Source organism: Brassica rapa, chromosome A10, assembly GCF_000309985.2.
Source record: "Brassica rapa cultivar Chiifu-401-42 chromosome A10, CAAS_Brap_v3.01, whole genome shotgun sequence".
NCBI lineage: Eukaryota > Viridiplantae > Streptophyta > Magnoliopsida > Brassicales > Brassicaceae > Brassica > Brassica rapa.
In genome coordinates this window covers 6,929,834-6,953,647 of record NC_024804.2, presented here as the reverse complement: position 1 = coordinate 6,953,647, position 23,814 = coordinate 6,929,834, and the positions used below count along the sequence as shown (strand labels likewise).

At 33.4% G+C, this 23,814-nt stretch overlaps 2 protein-coding genes across 2 annotated transcripts; both read left to right on the top strand.

Moving 5' to 3' along the window:
- The first annotated feature begins 11,129 nt into the window (after positions 1-11,129).
- On the top strand, positions 11,130-22,663 carry LOC103848657 (bidirectional sugar transporter SWEET13). Its single transcript, XM_009125517.3, has 6 exons — positions 11,130-20,294; positions 20,422-20,458; positions 20,547-20,760; positions 20,883-21,044; positions 21,612-21,731; positions 22,143-22,663. The coding sequence occupies exons 1-6, from the start codon at positions 20,249-20,251 to the stop codon at positions 22,446-22,448; spliced, it is 885 nt and encodes a 294-aa protein (XP_009123765.1). The 5' UTR covers positions 11,130-20,248; the 3' UTR covers positions 22,449-22,663.
- Positions 15,699-16,160, top strand: LOC103848659. The gene has a single exon (XM_009125519.1). The coding sequence runs from the start codon at positions 15,699-15,701 to the stop codon at positions 16,158-16,160; it is 462 nt and encodes a 153-aa protein (XP_009123767.1).
- Positions 22,664-23,814: the final 1,151 nt, after the last annotated feature.

Here is a 23,814-nt window from a genome sequence, read left to right as displayed (position 1 = left end):
TTAATGCTGCATCCCACTGCTTCTCTCTAGGCACCTTCATGAACTGTGAGAGAATGTGAACCGGATACGATATGTCTGGTCTAGTAATTGACAGATAGATCAATCTTCCCACCAGCCTTCTATATTTTTCAGCATCAGTGATGAACCCACTCGTATCTAACGCGAGTTTGTGATGTTGTTCCATCGGAGTCGCCACTGGCTTTGAGCCTAGTAACCCAACATCGGCTATTAAGTCCAACGCATATTTACGTTGTGATAACATGAACCCTTCTTCTCCTCTTCCAACTTCTATCCCAAGGAAATACTTTAACTTCCCCAAATCCTTCATATGAAAGCACTTGCTCAAGTACTCTTTAAACTTTGTAACCACCTTTATATCATTGCCGCACACGAGTAAATCATCGACATATATCAACACTCTGAGCTCCACTCCTTTGCTTGAATAGATGAATAGGGAGTAATCAGCTCGTGAGGTTTTAAAACCATACCTTTTCAGGGCATCAGTTAACTTAGAGTACCAACACCTAGGAGCCTGTCGCAATCCATAGACCGCCTTGTGTAGTCTACACACTTTGTTAGAATCTGAAGCTTGAAAACCCTGCGGAAGCTTCATGTATACTTCTTCCTTCAGATCACCATGTAGAAAGGCGTTGTGCACGTCCATCTGATGCACGATCCACCCCTTCCCTGCTACTACACGCAACAAACTTCTCACTGTTGTCATCTTTGCAACCGGTGCAAATGTTTCCTTGAAGTCTCTCCCCTTTTTCTGCCTGTTCCCCAGAGCCACCAAGCGAGATTTTGGTCTCTCCAAAGTACCATCGGAATTGTACTTAAGCTTGTATACCCACATATTCCCTATGGCTTTCTTCCCTGGTGGCAAATCCACTATGCTGAAGGTTTTGTTTTCCTCGAACGCCACCATCTCCTTCTTCATTGAATTTCTCCAAATTTCATGCTGCATTGCTTCTTTGAAACTTCGCGGCTCTCTTTCATTTGTTATAGCCGCCAAGAATGCTTTGTGATCTGGAGAGAAATATTCATCAGAAATGTAATTTGCGAGAGGGTAGGGTGTTTTACCTTGGACTGTTATCGAAGACTCTGATGTGGTTGCTGAAGCAGGAAGAACGTGATGGGATTTCTTCAAGTGCTGAGCATTGTAACTGATGTAGTCACGTAGCTTTACTGAGGGTACATTTTCTCTGCAACCTCTTCCCATCTCTGTTACCTCCTCTGTTTCTACAATCACTCCACTCTCACTACTCTTCTCCTCGACTCTTCCTTCCTCACACTGTCCTTCTTTATCACCTCCAACCATCTCAGACTCCTTCTCTGTTTCCGTAACTCCCACGACAGGTACCGTGTTTGTCACTCTATCTTCAGTTGTCGCATCATTTACTTGCGACTCACCCCTATCATCTTCTGCAACGACATCTACCACCCAATCATCATCAGGTGTTCCTGTCAACTCTCTCAATTGCACAGCATCGGTGTGCTTTTCAACATAAGGAAACACATCCTCACAAAAGCTTACGTCCCTTGATACTATAAACTCATTTGTATCCAAATCATAAACCCTCCAGGCTTTCTTTCCAAATGGATATCCAACAAACACACATCGTCTGCTCCTCTCTCCCAGCTTGTCCTTGTCCCGATCTCTTCTATGAACATAACATAATGAGCCGAACACTCTCAGTGACCCATACGACGGCTTAGCTCCGAACAGTATCTCATAAGGAGAACTTCCTTTCAGTACCTGCGACGGCGTCATATTGATCACATGAGTGGCTGTCGAGGTGGCCTCCCCCCAAAACTTCACTGGCATCTTCGACTGGAATAACAAGGCTCTTGCTATATTCAAGATATGCCTATGTTTTCTTTCCACACAACCGTTCTGTTGCGGAGTGTCTACACATGAGGTCTGATGCACATTCCCCTTGTCCTGAAAGAACCCACTCATACACATAAACTCAGAACCGTTATTGCTACGTACTTTCTGAACCTTTTTATCAAACTGTGTTTCTGCATAGGCACAAAACCGTTCAATAACTTTCTTCACTTCTGATTTAGCTAGCAGAAGATAGGTCCAAACGGCTCTAGAAAAGTCATCCACTACCGTTAGAAAGTACACCGCTCCACAGGATGCAGGCACACGGTAAGGACCCCAAACATCTACATGTATAAGCTCAAAACACTTCTCTGTTTTATTAATACTAAGATTGAAAACATCTCTTGTTTGCTTAGCTCTAAAACACACGTCACAAGGACTAGAGCTAGCCTTATTCATAACACCAGAAAGCTCATGTAAAGAATCAAAAACACCAAAAGCTGGATGTCCGAGACGTTTATGCCACAACAGCCGATCACCACTGCCATCTGCTCTGTTTGCTTGCGCGCCCCTTACATCCTTAAAGTAGTACACCCCACCACGTTCCTCATCGGCTCCAATCAGAGTCTTCGAAGAACGGTCCTGCAAAACACAAATCGTATCGGTGAATAATGCAAAGCAATTACTGTGCTTTAACAATTTCGATACAGATATCAAAGTGCAGTCAAGATTAGGCACAAAGAGCACGTCTTTGAGTGAAATACTCTCTGTGAGTATCATATCTCCCATCTGTATAGAGGTCGAAGTTCCTCCATCTGCGAACCCCACTACACACGGTGGAGTGTTCCTCACATTCACAAGTTCTCTCACATCACCAGTCATATGATGTGAGGCACCGGAGTCAATGATCACATCTCCAAGTATCTTACCAGACAGTTTCTCTGATTGCGAAGACCTGCTCCCATCATTCAAGATTTGAGTAATAGCCTTCCATTGTTCCGGTGTGAGATCAGCAGCACCGCCACCATACGAACTCGTAGCTTGTGCTGTATGCGCAGTTCCACGGCCTCCACCTCTTCCGTTAGATCCACCGTGGCCTCTGCCTGAACCTCGTCCACGTCTCTCTTGCATCCACTCTGGATAGCCAATGATCTGCCAACAATTACTTTTGTCATGTCCAGTCTTCCCGCAGTTAGGACACACTCTATCTCTAGCTCTGTTCCCAAAACCAGAGCCATTGCTGTCGATTCTCGCACCTGCATCTCGTCCTTCTTTCGTTTCTCTTTCACTCACCAATTCTCTTCGAGCGGCAAAACCAACAGCTTCTTGTGCTACTATCTCTCTGGATTTTGCTGAACTTAGTCGAGCTTCTTCTCTGATTACCTTGGCATACACTCTTCCTAGGTCAGGTAACTCGTCAGACTCAATTATGGCTGTGACCACATTCCCAAATCTCGACTCATCTAACCCCATGATGAACTGATGCACACGTTCATCTTCTCTCTCCTTCTCGTAGATCGCAGCTGCAGAACAACTACACGCAGGAGGTGGTTTATAAGTTTGTAACTCCTCCCACATCACTGCCAAGCGACCATAGTAATCAATCACCGGCTGCCCGTTCTGTCTGCAAGAAGTCAGTTGCTCCATCAACTGATGAATACGGACTTTGTTTCCCACTTCAAACCTCTTCTTCAAATTCTCCCACAACTTATGAGCCTCGGTTATGAAAGTCACCGTTGACCTCACTCTCGGTTCTATGGATGATCTAATCCAACCGACGATCAACGAGTTTACACTTAACCATGACTCCAGATCAGGACTGTCTTCAGCTGGTTTTGGTAGAGTCCCATCTATGAACCCATTCTTCTTCTTTGCCCTCAGTGCATTCATCATCTCCATGGCCCATTCATTGTAATTGTCTCCCTTAAGTTGAACGGACGTGATGAGCGCACCAGGATTGTCTGAACTGAACAGTGAGTATGGTGAAACCTTCATCACCTCACCTTGTTTTACTATCAATTGCTTTGACTCGTCCCCATCTGCCATTGTTAATCGACACCTTGCTCAAGACGTTATGAACAATTCGATTATTCAGATCTCTGCTCTGATACCATGTAAATCTAGGTAAAGATATGCAAAAGTTGTTGTTATTCACTTGTGTTTCACGTACATATATATCAAACTCTACACCGACACTTCGGTTAGATAACTACAAAGATCTTCCCGTTAATATCTTCCAAGTATATCTAAACATATTCATCCTTATCCCTAATATCTTCTTTAACGTTCTTGTTTATTGTTTTGCTCTAGCTCTTTAACGTTTTTCAATGGAAGGCTTAAAACATTAGTTTAAAAAAAAAAAAAATTAGAAACAGGAACTGACATCATTCACAAGAGTTCCAATGTTGTCTCGTGATCGCCTGTTTCAAATATGATACTAGAACAAAATGTCAATCGTGTAAATGTGAAAATACAGTCAGTGTAAAAATTGATGTGTGGTGAGTCATCAGTTGCTTTTACTGTCGTTTACCATTCTAAGACAGTCTCTTGGTAAGTGCAGACTCATATGTCACATGGCTCTATCTACTCTTATAGACACAGCACAGGCCGGTGTATGTTGTGCCGTGTGTGGCTATGCCACTTGTCATCATGTACCGCTGCACAACTTTAACGGAGTTCTTTTCAGTCTCACCCTAATAATTGTTTGCATCCCTCTAATTTGTGTCGTTTTTTTTAACTGCTATAATTTGTTTCTTTATAATAAATTTCATATATCTCTGAATATTATTTATATACATGCAGTTTTGTTGGAATAATTATAATTGTGTTAGGGTGGATTTGATAGGAACAATCAGAGACGATATCTCGGTTAAAGACGATTTCAGTTGATAGGATTTCTTTGTTCTTACTATTTTTTTCTGTCAGCTCTTAGTTCTTACTTCATGGAACTCATTTTATACGTTTGGACGGCAGTAGACTCATCAATTAAACCTATCATTTACACATACTCTAGCTATTTATTATAAATAAAATTAGTGAAAAGAATCAAACTAAGTTTTATTAAATGGATAAACCATATATAGGCAATTTAGCAAACCCTTCTTGAAACAGTACTAACACCACGGAGATATGTATGGAGTGGTCAGAAGTATTTAAAAATCAATAAAGAGGGTCACCAAAACAAAACGAAGTAAACAAATAAAGCAAAAGCTCACAGTATTAAGGAAAGACCAGCAACAGCTGTTCTTACTTTTCTGTCGAATATTGGTACCAGTTTTGCATAATATATGGAGTATATATATGGTATTTATTTTCGTCATCTTATTTGTTTTCAAAATTATTCAAATTAATCTTTTAATCATTCACAACTCACAACAAGTATCTAACTCATATTTGGGTCGGTATGTCCTCTAGTCTACTTTAGGACAGAGTTTCATTAAAGCAAAGAATTAAAATCTCAAAAGGTGATAATAAGATGATAACATTATTGAAAAATTGAAAAAAAGAGATACTTTGAAATTTTATTTGTCCTAATAGGATTTTTAATATTTTTGGTCATTTTGAACATATTTACCCTTATGAAAAAAATAGTAAACTAAATTTTAAAAATATAGAAAAATATGAAAACCATTGAAAATATAAGTATGTCTATTTATATGTTTAAAATTCTTTAAAAAAATAGTATAATCATATTTTATTTTATGTCATATTTGAGGATAAAATATTTATTCTGACCATATATTTATTCTATAAATCGGATACTAAGTAGTATACATATATTTGTTATGGGTATATAACGTAAACAAAATTTTTTTGTATATTCTATCTTAACTAGAATTCGTCAGGTTATATTCTAGCAAGATGTCTTTAGTCTACCTATAGTTTCATTACAACTTATAGCCACGATCCTATGAATTACTTTTTTTGTTTATTTTTCATAACATATCATGCCTTTTAACTTATGTTACGCCTACAGAAGAATAAATTTTCCACCATCTCTACAGTGTTCTGCACAACGTATGATATATATTATAGCCAAATCATGAAAATAACTTTCATATTTCGGTTAAAATCATTTCTAAATCTATACTAAATCTCTCTCCCATGATTTTCTCTTCACTTTTTTCTTTTTTTAATAAAAAATTTAAATCAATTACGAAATATTAAGATTAATTAGGTTCATTGAAGGGTATAATGGTATTAAAGAAAATATAAAGCATATTACCTAAATAATTTTTTACAAGTTTTATTGAAACAAATCTAAGTTGAGAGTGTCTCTTTTTCCAATTTTTTCTAATACACTAGAACCTCTATAAATTAATACTCGATAAATTAATAATCTCTATAAATTAATAAAAATTTTCGGTCCCAACTTGGACCGGTGTAAAATATGACACAAATCGATAAAATAATAAGATAATAATATTTTTAAACTTCCATGTAAATATATAGTCCCATTAAAATCATAAATTAATGATCTATCTATATATAATTTAATATAAGTACAAAATAAACATTATATTATTCATTTTATATTCACAATGAAAATATTTTTATTTTTTAAAATATTTTAGTATATTTTGATAATATTTAGTAAAATTATATCGAAAACTATTTAACAATCATATAAAACATAAAAATATACACCAAATAAGATAATAAAACAATATGAAAGTCAAATTTCTAAAATTTGAATAATGTACATACGATAAAATCAAATATTTTTGTATTTTATATATAAACATATTAAAAATAGAAAAATAAAATAAAATAAGGAAACTTTTGTAAATTAATATTTCTATAAATTAATAAAATTTTAAAGTTCCAACATTACTAATTTATAGAGGTTTTACTGTATAATTATTAATCTTAAGTAGATCGTTGGCAAAGCAAAAATGACTATTTCGAGGAAAATATAACAACAACTAGCCAATCGAGCGAGTAACATAAGATTATGATTGAAATCTAAAGTGTGTGAAAGAAAAGAAAAAACGAGTGTGAGAAATCTGAAAATAATTTCGCATCTGCCTTCAGTATTCCATCTTTTGAATGATAACCACGTGCTAGTAGTCGGGTGGTAGCATGACGTTCCAGCATCGTTAAACAAGATGGGTTCAAATCTGATTATATTCTGATATCCTTAATATGTGGTCATCGGTAATTTAACATTCCCTCGTCGGAGAGCGGTTTACAATTTTTTTTTCAATAAAATGATTAGTTATTATAGTTCAAATTGGCCGATAATCATTCCCTACTTGAAACTTAGTTCATTAGAGATTGAATTGAACTCATTTTAGATATTATTTAAAGTAAGAAAGTAGTGTTTCGCCTCCAACCAAGGAAGATGCTTATTCGATCGTCAAAATTCCTTCCCGTGCATCCAACCAAGCAAATGCTTTTTTTCTTTTAAACAAAAATTATTAGAAAATCAACTTCGAAAGATTTTACATTAGCCATGACTATGTCAACACTATGAGAATTCAGCATAGTAGGATTTAGAGTGGCTTAGTTTTTAGTGAATTTTAGATAATTTGGGATGAAATAAAGAAATTGTTATGATTTTAGTTAAGCCCATGAAATTTTATTTTTTAATATATTTTTACCCAAATAATTTTATAAAACACTTTAAAATCACAAAAAATCTCGTAAATTCTACTGTTAAATTATTTCCCAAGATAAAATATTAAACTAAGCAAAAAAAAACAGTTAAACTACTATAAAATCAAATATTGAATATTTTTTTTTCAAAGTCATCTTTGAATAACATATAATTGTCAGTTTAATAAAAAATTACTATAAATCTTAGATGTGTAGAAATATTGGATGCTAAGACTGTTATCTCCCAAACCACCATAACTCTATTTTAGATTATCTTTAATGACATTCTATTTTCTCTTCTATGATTTCTTATAAAATAGAGTAATTATATTATAAAGCAACACCATTAAAACATAAGTTATTCTATTTAAAAAAATAATTATAGAAAAAGAAATATTTTGCAGTTGGAAAAAATAAAATGACATTGGAGATGGTCTAATAGCATTAGAGCCAAAACTACTCCAACACTATTCTCTTTCTTCGGTTAAAATAGAATTCACTATATTTTCCTCAATATATAGAGGTAAAAGTTAACATTTCTCTATCTTTTATTTAATATTTAGAGATTTTTATTTTAGAAAAATACACTTGAACAAAAAAAATTTGTATCATAAAGTTCCTATAGCAAAATACATCTCACAGGGTCTTAGTTACAAATGAAGTATAAAAAATAAAACTTAAGAAGATTTTAATGTCGGCTTTGTTTAGTGTACCATAACAAATTCCCATTAATACTTTGTCCGTTGAAAGTGCTTTTCCCTTCGGGTGAATCTCTAAGCTTTACTCAAGTCTTTACTTTTTCAATTTCTTAGGATCTTTTTCGATGGTGGAGCTTTAATTTTTGACTCAACTCACTCCAGACTTCAAAGGGTCACACGTACATTTCAGGAATATTCCTAAGTTTCACATCAAATATTAATATGTCATATACTAGGAGGAGAAAACGTCTGACTCAATGCTTTTTATATTTTTCAACTATTAGATTAAGCTTTTTGGACTACTAATATTTCTCTGGTTCACAACACCCTCAAAGTATCGCGAGATCAAAATTCACTTAGGGTAAGCTGTCATGAATTTCATACTGAATCGAAACAGTTCAAGCATAATGACATTAACATGTTAACACATCCTAATGAAGCGTTTAATGTTTTTGTTAAGTTCTACTTAACTAACTAAATCTTATAGTTATGCCGTTCACATTGTTAAATAATTTACAACACAATTTAGATTAATAACAATAATCACATGGAATGGTCTGCCTTTTTTGTTCTTTCCCTTCAAACCACATGTAATCTTGTCCCAACAACCTTGTCTCCCAGTCTTTATGTTTATAAGTACATTTTACATGTGATGGTTCCTGCATAGAGATTGGTTTGAGTAATATATATAGTTGAGTATTATCTTGCATTGTATGGAGGAGTACCACAGCTTCCATCTTTACAACCGTAAAAGGTTAATCAGATGCGCATAACCCGAAAATCTTTATTTTTTTCCTTATGAGTCTATAAGTATTAAAAAAACATACAATTTCTCCTCATTTCGTTGAAATTTTTCATTGAGTTACATTTGACACATCTAAAGACGACACCAATTGGGTTCCTCCAAAGATTATTGAAAAGAACACACCAATGTATTCACGTACATGTAAATAAAAAACAATATATGAGTATTTCGGATTCTAAAAAACTTATAGATATGAAAAACATACAGAGCAAAGTAGACGTTCAAGTTTTGGGATAATGTTTTGTAAAAAGAATCCCTTATATATTAAAAGAGAAGCATTGTAATAAATGTGTTCACAATAAAATGAACACATATCACACGTAGAGAACTTCTCAATTAAACTCTACATAAATATGTTCATACTATGTAGTTTACGTTTTTTGTAATATAAAACTCACATGCATGGTTCTTCTTTACGTTATTTTTACCGTTTACGAATAGACCTAGATAAATTATTCATAAATTTTGATTTGATTTGTTGTCCGTTTTGATTCGAACCAAAAAATTCAGATATCCGTTACTCTACGAAACAAAACAAATACTAAACTGCAATATCCATTAAAAAAAACAAATCACAAATATCAATATTTATAGGAACGAAAATCCAATTTGATATATTATAGTTTATATAAATTTTACAATATTTTTTTTTTTAAATAATTTCATTTAATAATTTATTTTTTCATGTATTATTTTGAAAAAGTGTCATTTAATATTAATTAAAATTATCTTTATATATTTATCAACCATCTTTATATACTTTTACATACACATACATCTGCACATTGACGTGAACACCTTATAACTAAGTATTCACCACAGCTGTAATATCTAATTTTTTGGAAGTTAAAATATTTTTTTTTCTTAATGCTTCTTTCACTATTGACCAAATTGTAGTAAAATGATTTGACTTAATAATTTTCTTTTCTTTTTTAACTATTATCCGTTTAGAAACTATAATATGAAACCATTGGTTCGACATCACGACTATCTAAGATTCATAACATGAAAACAAATAAATAATAGTAATTTTTTGATTATCACAGGAAAAAAACAAAAACATCAAACATTTTAACCGAACAAACCAAAAAATATTGATTTAAAATGATAGTTATAGTCTAGGAGAAAAAACCAAAAAAAAAAAAACAACCTACCACCAAACTGATATCCAGATTAAACAGATTAATGTCTCCTTATTAAAAAATAACAAAATTAATAATCACATTCCGCGCAAGGCGCGGGTTATTACCTAGCATGTACTAAAGTCTTTCTTTTTGGGCTGATTTGTTGGAATACCTTACCTTAAAAAACAAATGGGAGAATGATATCCTTCCAAACAAATATAGTTAAAAAAGGGTCAGGCTTGCTTCTCCGAGCTTGGAGGCCTGAGCTGTACCGTCAAATAGTTATAATGTAATACAACAATATTTCTCTCTTTTTTTGGTCAAAGATGTGAAATTCGTATAAATATGAGAAATGTTTGTAAAATTTTACAAAATTTAAAACAAGATGGGGTGCACTTTGGCAAAAAAAGAAGGATTAACGACATATTTCCACACCATAACTATCATATAGTAACAAATCTACACAAACTTTGGACCTCTTTCCGGTTGCACACGATTCAACTATTTCAATCTATTTCCTCCCAAACCGGAATATCGAAACCCGACTCCCCCCAGACAAATTTTTAAGTTGGTTTTAAAGGTTTAGAACGTAAACCATATTTAAACCAAAATTCGAACCAATTTTATAACCCGACCAAACCCTCCTATCCAACTACATACCCGACCCAAACACCTAGTAAAGGTTTAAACACCCCCCCCCCCAAATCGATTTCATATCTCCTTAGAACACTAAAACGAAAAATCAAAAACCTTCCTTTTTGTTTCTTCCCCCTCTTTATCATCATCAGTCTCTGGATACAAGGTATGCTTCACTGATGGTTCATCAACAAAGTAGAAGGCTTCTTTCTCAATGTTGTAGTCATTACGCACTCTTCTATCTTCACTATCAGAGTCAACATCAGGAGAATCCGTAGCACAAGGGTCAAATTCAGGAACCTGATTCCGTTCCACGTTAACATCGGTCTATGGATCATCCATGTTCGATTTCTAGAAAAGAGGAAACAGAGACCTACATAATCAACAACGAGAGAGAGATAGAGAGAGAGAGAGAGAGAGAGAGAGAGAGAGAGAGAGAGAGAGAGAGAGAGAGAGAGAGATTATAAAACTGCATTTATGTTCTATGTTTTCAAATAGAATAAAACATAAAAAAGAGCTCATTTCAATGTGAATTGTTCTTCTTCGTAGATGAATGATAAAAATCACTAACCCAAGACGATTTCCGATTTGTGGAGAAGCTAGTCACTACAAGAATTCAGTCAATTAGCTACGGACGGGCGAATAGATTTCTGTAGCTAAACGAGTTAGCTACAAAAATGGCGACAGAATATATAATTTCGACTTTGTAGCTAAATTTGTAGTTAACCGAAGGAATTCGTAGCTATATAGCTAGAGATAGATTTTGTTGATCTCTGTAGCTAAATAGCTACGTCTAGGCTAGAGATAAGTTGTTGCCATAATTATTATATTTAGTCATAAAAAATATAGTTAAAAATCACCAATCCCTAAACCCTAAAACATAAACCCCAAATTTTAATCTTTATACACTTTAAACATAAATATATAAATGTTTGTGTATAATACCAATTCTTAAACCCTTTAATCCTAAACTCCAAACACAAACTACATACACTTTAACATAAACCTACAAATGTATGTGTGTTATCACCAATCCCTAAAGCCTAAACCCTAAATGCCAAACTCTATACACTTTAACCTAAACCTACAATGAACCTTAACCTTAAAATGTCAAATTTTGCCAAAGTCATATATACAATTTATTAGAATGTATCTTTATATAACTTATTAAAAATAGCTATAAGTCTAATTCATTACTAATTATTTAAGGAATACAATATTTTCGTAGCCATATATAGAATTTAAGTAGTATCAATCATGATAAAGTCATATATATAATTCATTAGAATGTAGTTTTCCATATAATTTACAAAAATATGGCTATAAATCTAGTTTATTACAGTGTAATCATATAAAGAATGAATTATTTTTGTCACATAAAATTCTTTAGTCTCACCGTTCTCTCTCCTTCTCAGCGTCTCTCTGACCAAGATTTTAAAATAAAATAACAAGGTGGATTGTTAGTGGTCGATGTAAAAGGGCGATGATAACTCCTTTTCTAATCGTAGCCGTAGATAGTACTTTAATCTAACGGATGAAACACATTTTTTTTATTTATCCCTTTTTATCTTTCTTTCTCAGATCTAAAATCTTTCATCCATAGAGATATTTACATAGAAAGTTACTTTTTCAGTTTTGTTTGCATCTTCACATACTATGTAACCGAGGAGTACTTTGTGACTTACTTTATCATTTTCTCTTCCGAAAAAGCCCCTTCGTTGGACGGGATGGACTTCGTGGTTAAGATATAATGGTCGAAGGAACTATCTTTGAGTTTCTAGTTAGATGGTCCGGTTGCAATTAATGGGTAGGTGCGTGAGACAGTGGTATTTATTTTGAGCCGTTAGGTTTAGTTATTTTTGAAAGGAATCCCACAAAAGAAGTACATTGCTACCAAAAGCGGTAACACAGGTTTATTAATTAGGGTTAGAAAAAGGGTAGAGATGAAACAGAAGAGGAGAGTGGGTGAATTTGTGGTGGTGAAAAAAAAAAAAAACTTGCGTAAATGTAGAGAAACAAAACTAAATCTGGTTCTAGGGTAGTTAAGTCTTTTTAGCCCAATAAAGTACTGGACAAGTCGATAGTATGTCTAGGTGATATTGAGGAAGAGAATAGTATGTGTGAGTCTTAAATTGTCTTTCTTTTCTCTCTCTGCGAATCTCATCTCCTCATCTCTTCTTCCACTCTACGAGTCTCATCTCCTCTTTATTTTCCGGTAGTGCAAGGTGTGGTGTCCTCTCCGTTCATCTCCTCTTCAGTCTTCTCCTCTCTGGTGGTGCAAGGCAGTATAGCAGTCCAGTCTCCTGTTGTCTCCTCAATGGTCACAGACTCGCAGTCCAATCTCTTTTCTTTTCCTCTGCAGTCATGTCTCCTCTCTGTTCCCCTGAAGTCCAAGCTTCTCCCTGCTCTTCCACAGTCCAAGATCCTCACTGATTCACGGTGGCAGCTACATCTCAGCATCCCACACACAAACATCTCCAACAGAAGTTTTTCTTATGCCTTTAGTTTTCACTTATTAGATATAGCTCTTTGTTTGGATACTAGAACTTTCAGATCGACATTTCTGTTATATTTGGGAATTTCTGATTTTTTCTTATAATACTCTAATGTTGTAAAACCATTTACGTAATCTTATATTCTGAAAATTTGTATAGATTTGTATTCAACAATGCATCTATTGCTAAATGTGATAAATAAATCATTCTTTTTCTATTATAACGTGTTTGTTGGTAATTTTGAATCCAACAATTTAGATACAAACATTTCTAGCCAAATATGTACCTAATGTGCTATGTCATTGCTAAGGATAAGCCATAGTTAACTCTGTAGCAATTTAGCTACGCAAGATCTATCGCCAAGATTGTTGCTAGTGAGCAACGGAACAATCTTTAGCCATGTTGTAGCTGTTAGCTATGACCAGTTCTCTTGCAAAATCGTAGCGAGTGAGTTACGGAATGGCGACGGATCCGAGTTAGCATCGACACTGACACCACGATTCCTATCCGTAGCCATCCGTTGCGTTATTTATTCTAGCGACGGATTGTCCCTTTTAGCTAGGAAAAAATCAGTAGCTATTTGAGTGATTTCTTGTAGTGAGTGTCACTGTCACTAGTGGCATTGTCAAAAGATTTAAGGGAGTAGTAAAAACCACCATAGGAGGTGGAGGATAAGAAGATATGTACTATACTGTGATCACTAAATAGCATAGTACAATATATTAACTGTTTATTTTTTCCAAATCTACAATATATTAACACTGTTTATCTTCTTCAAATCTGAATCCCATCTTCATTATCGTTTGTTAAAACATCACTTGATTAACCTTAAGATAGCTTTTTCAATGTGAATTGTTCTTCTTCGTAGATGAATGATAAAAAATCACTAAGCGAAGACGACTTCTGATTTGTGGAGAAGCTAGTGTCACTGTCACTGGTGGCATTGTCAAAAGATTTAAGGGAGTAGTAAAAACCACCATAGGAGGTGGAGGAGAAGAAGATATGTACTATACTGTGATCACTAAATAGCGTAGTACAATATATATTTGATGCGTTATGCATAACTAACATACTATACTATAGCTATTAAATAAATAGTATAGATAATTCAATACACATATATCGAAAATTAGTAAAATTATAAACCCAAACAAAGATATGAACCCAAACAAAGATACAAAGAAAAGTGATGACACATAGTTGTTGGATCAGATGATTACACGGCATGCAAAGTATCACTTTCCAAAACTTTCATAAAACTTGTAAATGAGCATGGAATAAATGAAAGAGAACAAAAATCAGTATAAATTTTGGAAAAGAAAAAATAGTTTCAAAAGAGTGAGAGTGAGAATGAAATAGTGGGATGAAGGGTATTTTTTTTTGTCTTTATACATATTATATAAAGAATATCATAGCCAAAGAGTTGTTATGGTTTTATAAGAAAAGCTACTACACAGAGTAAATGGTTGAACTGGTAGATGGCTATCAAAAGGAAGAAATGAAGTTTTAATTAAATCTATCTTGCTGGTCCTTCCGACTTATGTCATGTCCAGCTTCTTGCTTCCTTTAGAGATATATAAAATCCATCGCACAATTTTGGTAGAGCTTAAATCCACCAAAACAAGGAATCCACTGGGCTAAATGGGAAATGATGTGTGCACCTAGAGAAGAAGGAGGAATTGGTTTTCGCATGATCCATGAATTCAATCTTACTCTTTTAGTGAATCAACTTTGGCATCTTGTTCAATTCCAGACTCATTAGTGGCAAGAGTACTTCGAGGAAAATATTATTCGCATGAGTTCGCCTTTGCAAATTGGCACAGTGGATAACCCATCTTATGTGTGGACAAGTATTATAGCGGCAAGAAAGTTATTACTTTTGGATATCAGGAACAAAATGCATTCATGATATGAAATTAATGTTTGGCAGGATCCATGGATTCCCTCAACACCAGCAAGGCCGGCTAGGCCCAGAGTCCCAGTAGTACATACAAAGATGACCGTAAGTAGTCTTATTAATTTTGAATCAAAGGAGTGAGATGCTTAGTTACTGAAACAATATGTAGATCAAGAGAACATACCGATGATTCAGAGTTTGGCCATAAGCACTACCCATCGACGTGATACCTTCTGCTGAAGCTACACCAAAAATGGTCAATACACAGTCAAATCTGGATATCGGATAGCTGCAAACATACTGACAGATGATGAGGTAAAAGAAGTTCTAGAGCCCAGTATAATCAATCTTCAAGCCTTTGCTTGGAAACTGAATGCACCACAAAAGATTTGCCATCTTAAAGGGCAATTAATTTCAGGGCAGGTAGCAGTCACAAGGAATCTGGTACGTCATAATATACGATGTGATAACTACTTTCCAAGATGTGGAGATACTTTGAATGCCCACCGGCCTTACAAGCATGGACACTATCATCAACACCGTCAAGCTCCCTAACTTTTCATATCTCGAGCATCTACACCAACATGGATTACCTATTTTGGAGGAAGAATAGTATTATGGAGCTGGAAGATGATAGAGACCCTTATCCTTGGATAATTTGGTACATTTGCAAGGTTAGGAATGATAAGCTATTCAGAGGTATAGATAGGGACCCATTGGAGCTAGTCAGGTATGCAGAGAGTGAGTATCAGGCCTGGTACAATGCAAAGGATACTATACCTTCTCCTCCACAGGCACAAATTGTTGAAGAAACAGAAGCCTTAAGCTTGGGTAATATTTGTAAGTTGGATGTTTCTTGGACCTCCACTGCTCAATTCAGTGGAATTGGTTGGGTTTGGAAGTATAGAATAGGAAAAATCCAACTTATGGGGACACATAACTTAAGGAGCCGTGAGACATCATTACACTCGGAACTGGAAGAGCTAAGATGGGCAATAGAGAGCATGTTACAGCATTTGACCTGTCAGAGATTTGAGACAAATAGCAAGGACCTGATTGCAATGGTAGCGGATCCATGAGCTTGGCCAAACTTCTCAACTGAGCTTGAGGTTATCCAAATTCTCCAGATGTGTTTTTTGGAATTTAAGATCAGCAACATCCCAATGGCGCAAAATGGAATTTATGATTCGCTAGCTAGGAATTCCTGTACTTTTCATAGACCTCTTTGCTTTATTGGTTGTTCTATTATGATCTGGTTAATACCCAGACCACCTCAAGTTTGAGTAATAGAATAGTCGTTTGTTCCAAAAAAAAACAAACTTAATTTTTGGTGTAGCTATATATATTCAATCCAATTTCTTTATATTATTTTTAAACACTTGTATGCAGTGGCAGATCTAAAAAATAAATTGAGTAGGAACATATAAATAAATAAATTAATAATTATATTTATATTTAATATTTTTAAATATTTAATATTTTTAAAAAATAAATTTAAATTAATGCAAATAAAATAATTTTTGAAAAGAAATATAAGATGAATTCACAAATAAAAGAAAATGAAATAAAAATAATAGAATAAGTTGTTAAGAAAACAAAATATCGAAAGTTTGAAAGACAAAAAAAAAGTTACTATGTGAAAAATCAAAAGGACTAAAGGATAGGCAATGTGACTTACGTGAGGAAAAAAAAATTGATACTATAGGTGGACGAGAAAGAAAAAAAATCAGAAAAGGAAAGTCAAAATAAAATTAAAAAGCACGTTAAAGGGGTCAGATGGACAATCGAACAGGAGACTAGTGGGGGTAAAATGAAGGATTTAACCACTTGAGCTATAGAATCTCTAAAAATCGCTATGAACATAAATAGTATCTATTGTTTTGTGGGGGCAGCTTCCCCCTCCCTCTACACTGTAGATCCGCCCCTGCTTGTACATATACTAATGATTAATCGGGAATATAAAAGCATCCTCAACGCAGGTTCTCGAGGCAAGTGCTTAGTGTAGGTCCCACAAAAACCCCAAAAAACAGTTTCTTATAGCGCCCAAATAAGCACATATTTAAGTTGGTTGTTTGCATTGTTCGAGGGCTCTACTGACAAGTGGCGGCTCGCAATTGGTTCGTTTTTATTACTTTTTTTATTAATCAGATAAAAAATATGAAAAATAAGCATCCCCAAATGGATTTCATAGGTTAAAGATGCTCTAAGATTTACCCTAAATCATAATATATACATAGTAACGTGAATCCAGTGTAAATGTTTAAGTTGACTGGTACATTAAAAAAGAAGCAATCACATTTTACCAGAAAAAAGAGCGATCACGGTTAGGAATTTTAATGGTAGTACTCGCTGTTGGACCGTCCTATCTGGCCTATTAACATATTGTTTAATACAATCAATACCATTAAAAGAGATAATTTCTATTTTATGCTCTTAATGAAATACTTCAGTTTTCCAAAATTGTCCTTAATTTTATTAACAACTAAAATTTTCATTAATGGCATTATTGTCTTTCGATTTTTGGGCCTATCATCTATCTATATTATTAAAAGAGAAGTACAAAATAGAAATACCCTTTAATTTTACCATTTATTTACATTAGAATGCCATTGAGATATTTATTGAACCTATATTTAAGGTTGTTTGTCTTTTCTTAATTTAAATAATAGATTTAAGCATTTAATGTCTTTTCCTAATTTAAATACTAGATTTTCTTAATCAAATCTTAACCAAAATAAATTTCCTAATATATATCGTATTAACATATTAAATATTTTTAATATTTGTTAGTAATAAATAATAAAATAAAAATCACACATCATAATCAATTTATATAACATATAAATAATATATAAAATAGTTTATTCATATATTATTCGTATAATTCTTTCATAATATAAGTCCAATTAGTTATATATATTGGATTTTTATATGATATATTGTGATATAATAGGCAATTAAAATCACAAAATATAATTAATCAAAGTAATAAATAAAATTGTTATGTTTTAAAATGTTATATTAAAAATTATGTAATACATTTTAATTTACAAATATATATGTATATATATATATATATATATTATACCATTAGTACAATTAAATTTTTTAAAGTGAAAGCAAATATTTATACCGTCACGGGTTAAGCTCAAGAAATAAACAACAAGAGTGCAAGATTATTTTTCTTTAACAAATTTCTTTTAATAGAAATTATTGTTCCAAATATGTTTATATATTTTATGTATTTATAAATTGAGTTTCTCTATTTTTAAGGGAAGCTAAGATTTTGAAATTGGAAAAAATTATGACCCACCTCTATATTATTTTAATTAGGAAATTTAAATTTTGTATCGAAATATTTTATTAAAATTTCAATTTTTAATTTTTATTATAACTGCAAAGATTAATTTTCAATATAATTTTATGTTTAAATACTACAAATACATCATCTAATATAAACAAAAAAGTAAAAACATAAAATAAATACCCCCAGTTAGACGGGTCAAGGTCTAGGTCTAGTTACATTTAAATGGACTTAATTCATACAACAAGTAATTTTTATTATTCTGGCGTATCATACATTTCATTATGTGTCACGTTGCTCATCACATTACATCGTTAGCGACATGTTACTATTATATGCTAGAAAATCTTCTTTCTTCTCTCTGAAAAAATAAACCTATGACAGTTCACCGAAATAATTAGTTTTACACTGGGTTACAGATTTTCTTATTTTAGCCTATGTTTATGAAATAAATTAGATATGGTCCAAATCTGTTAATTAATTAATGGGTTATGTTTATATATAATCCATTTCATAGCCCATAAACATTTTTAATAATAACAAATAAATTAAAATCTGCAATACCTTTAAAAAGTAATATTAGATATTGAAATTTTCTAACTAAATGATTTTAAGACTTTATCACAAAACTAAAAAAAAATTGGGCCACTTTGTATGTTTAGAAATACAACCATTGTTTAACTTATATACAAACATAAAATGGTTGTGTTGGACATTGTAAATTAAATATTTATTCATACTATACACACTATAAAATTTCTTATTCTATATAATCAAATCATATGACTTATGTTTAATTTATAGAAATCAACAATTCATATACCCGCACTTTTTTATATAACTAAGTAACAAATAACAGACCCGCATAATTGAAACTTGATCATGCGATATTTTATATAATCAAAACAAAACACTTATCCATCTATTTGTAGATAAAAAACAAAATAGTAGAAGCGCGGGTCAAAAATCTAGTAAACTATTGTTACAACGTAAATCATATTCATTAATCATTATTCAGCAAATTCATACGGCTAATAACGATTTGAGTTACTTTGGTAAGTCAAAATAAAGTTTAAACATTGAATAACACTAACCAAAAAAAAAACAGCACAGTTCGCTTTTAGTGTGGGGCTCTGATGGAATCGTTAAGCTTGATCAACTCCCACTCCTCGCTAATTAGCTATTAGGGAATCAAAAACTTTAAAAGGTGATTTGAAGTAATCAAAATCATAGTGATCTATACTTCTTTAATGGTTAACTAGATATATAGCAGCCAAACAACGGGCTTATTGGTTACACCGCGACAATACTAAGTAACCACTCATTTAGTGACTTTAATAAAACCTCTATCGACCACTCTTTATTTTCAATTTCTTTTATGTTTTATTTATTTTATGTTTTATTTCTTAAAGAAAGTAATTTTTAGGTCATTCGTATGAGTACGATACTACAAATATAAACATAGCTTTGTGGTATAAAGTTTGATTCTAATTTAATAGACACCAAGAGTGCATGCCACATGAAAATATAATACAACTTTTATTTAAAAGAAAACATCAACTGGAAATATCTGAGACCAATAATGTGACTTGTCCTTCTCTCATTACTCTGGAAACAATGTCGTTCTAAACATATTAACACTACACCCCTTCACATGTGAACCCTCTATATATATCTGCTATGGTTGGCATTGTTTCATAGCTAAAGATCACAAAACTAGAGCTTGGCTTTCAAGAGAAGAAGAGTCTTCAAGAGCTCTATCTCGCTCTTTCGCTTGGTCTTAGATATTTCTTTTCCCGTTCATAGTTTTTGTCAATAATCCGACCAAAAAGGTGAGAGAAATAATCAGGAAAGCAGAAACAAATGGCTCTACCTCACAATGTATGGGCATTTGTGTTCGGAATCATGGGTACGTACATATAATCATTCATAATTTCGGTTGCATATCAAATCTATAGGGGCAAGCTCTATATAACATTTTGAATGATAATGTTTATATGATAAAGTTATAATGTTTCTACGCTGTAATTTGTCAGGTAACATTATATCATTCGTCGTGTTCTTAGCCCCAGTGTAAGAATCAACATGTTCTTAGTCACTCTCTTTTTGTTTTCTTGTCTTTCTATCGAGTTAGTTAAACGTTTTTTTCAATCTTATGTAGACCGACCTTTGTAAGGATATGCAAGAAGAAATCTACAGAAGGATTTCAGTCTCTTCCCTATCTTTCAGCGCTATTTAGCGCATTGCTTTGGATTTACTATGCTATGCAAAAAGATGGCTCAGGCTTCCTTCTCATCACAATAAACGCTGTTGGCTGCTTCATCGAAACCATCTACATCGTCCTTTTCATAACCTATGCTAACAAGAAAACTAGAGTATGTTGAAATACTTTTTTTTTCCGCTTTCACGTTAATCATAGACATGCCCATAAGAACACATATATAAATGCCTTTTTATCTGGTTTTCTCACAGATAGATTATTGAAATGATGTTGCAGATATCCACTTTAAAGGTTCTTGGTCTCTTGAACTTTTTGGGTTTTGCCGCCATTGTCCTTGTCTGCGAGCTGTTAACCAAAGGATCGACACGTGAGAAAGTTCTCGGAGGGATTTGTGTTGGATTTTCTGTCATCGTTTTCGCAGCTCCTTTAAGTATCATGGTACGTATTATGTATGTTCATGCGTATAAAAATAAGATTTATCTATGCGGAGGAAGCATGTTAAGTTTACGTATTATACCTATGAAGAACATAATAAATATTCATATTTTTTTTTTTTAACGCTGATTTATTATGATCTTACAATTATGATATAGGAAAGATTACATAGACGATTCGACAACCGACAATACTACATGTCTTATGAAGACCTACGCCTAACTGCATCATCTGAGCCGTCCTATGAAGATCCACGCCTGACCAGATTTACTTGCACCATGTTGAAGATCCCTTGCAAGCCTTTCCTCTGTAGTCTGCTGCATAATTGTTTAATAAACCGCTCTCTCCGGGACTTGAAACCTGGATTTCCTGTAATCTGCAATAAATTGCATAGTCTGAGATTCGAACCCCAGACCTGGGTGTAGAAGCCTTTAGACCTTAACCAATAGGCTACGGTACTTCCACAATAAATATTCATATTAAATAGATAGTTTACTTGTCTTTCCTTTCCTGGTTATGTGGAGCATTATATATTAAAATATTAAAATAAACAATAATAAATTGGTGCAGAGAGTGGTTATACGAACAAGAAGTGTGGAGTTTATGCCATTCTCTTTATCGTTGTTTCTTACACTTAGCGCCGTCACATGGCTCTTCTACGGTCTCGCTATTAAAGACTTCTACGTTGCGGTGAGTTTTTCTTATTTAATTCAGTTTCGGTAATTTTTAAGCGTATAAAAAAGACCGCACAGCGTTATATGATTAGATTATATGGGTGGTTCGCAATGAAGTAAAATGAGTAGTGTACCACTTTACCTTTGTTCATTTTGGCTTATTCTAACTACATATGCAAAGGCTGTTTGGTACAATACTAATATACTATAATATGAATGCCGTGTCGACGAATATATGATTGTAAACCGTACGCATATGATTAGCATTATATAAATAATTGGACCCACTAAATTTAAAGTAGAATACTAGAAACACCAAATGTAATTTGTTCTGTTGCGATGTCGGTAATTTTTCTTTGTGCAACATTGTATGTCGGCAATAAATGGAATATTAATGTCCTTTACATCTAATTTTGAACTATTGAAGCTTCCAAATGTGTTGGGCGCATTCTTAGGAGCTGTTCAAATGATTCTCTACATAATCTTCAAGTACTACAAAACTCCGGTGGCTGAGAAAACAGAGAAATCCAAAACGGTGACTGACCATTCCATTGACATGACAAAGCTAACTACCGTTATGCCCACTCCAGTTTCGGATACAGCGGTTCATCCACCGCTTGCTATTCACGATGTTCCCGAGTCTCAGATTCAAGAGACCGAGGTCAAGAACCAGAATATGACCAGTTTGAAAGATCAGAACAACAAGGATCTCGAGAACCAAAACCAACTTTAAGTAGGGAGTCTTATTTAGACATTAATAATAATGTATTTGTTTGAGTTGTGCACTCTAGCTTAACTTCTTTTCCTTTTTTGTATTTTGTTGTTTCGCATCTTTATTGCGGTCTCTGGTACCTCTTTCAAACCATCATTTTCTTTCCAGGTATCTGGAAATTGTGCTATGATCAATAAAAATCCTTTCTAAAAATCTATAAAACTATTTTTGCTATACCTGTTGTCATTATTATTTGAATACTCTTTATATTGATTAACTAAAAATAATTTTCTATTACATTCACCTAGTTTAATTATATGGCTATAAACAACTCCACATATGTAAATCCACTACCCAGTTTTCTCCTTAGCACATAAATCATGTTGAATGGTTCTCCCTATATCATTGGGAAGTTTGGGAGATAGAGGGAACTGAATATAATATGTTCGATTCAGATTGGAAAAAAGTTTAAATTTATATATAATAATTACCCATAACCTCAAGATAACACAACCTAAGCAATATAATAATACCTTCTTTTTTTTTTAAACGGATGGTTATTCTATTACTTAGACTTGAGGTAGTCTGGGTAATCAGACTGAAACATAACAACCAATAAAACAAAATTCTCTATAGAAAGATCTCGTAATCCTAGTTAGAGATTCCGAAATATAATAATACATTTTATTAGTTGTTTTATTATGTTTTAATCTATAGACCACCTCTCATTTAAGTAATAGAATAACCTTTTGATGTCAAAAAAAAAACACAATAACAAATCCTAATATCTGGAAAATTACTCACTAGTATAAGCCACAAACCAATAACTCGTAACATCTTGTTGACTTTGAATCAATCAACATACACCCTTTGATTCGAAGTAACACACCCAACTTACACCAAGAGAACTAATGCTTTGCGTTGTGTTTTTGTGAGATTGTCAGATACTTGTTCATTGGTTTCACAAAACTTCATTGTGATTCTTCTTTTTGCTACAAGCTATCGAATGAAATGATGATGAACATATATGTGTTTGGTTCTGCCATGAAATGTTGACTTCCTGGCCACTGTGATTGTTTCCTTATACTCAAGACAAAAGTTAGCTAATAACTTCCTTATCCATCAAAACTTGTCTTGTTGATGCACCAGCTGCGATGTACTCTGCCTCAGACGATTATAGTGCCATTGTTTCTTGCTTTTTTGAAATCCAAGTTACATCACCATACCCAAAGCTATAACAATTTCCGAAGTGCTTTTACGATCATTCAAACTGATCATTCAGAATTTCGAGCTGAAGCCTCAATACTACACTCTCGTGTCGCAGATATTCTACTCTGGGTTACCGCACGAGCATCCTATGGACCATTTGGAACGGTTCGAGGATCTA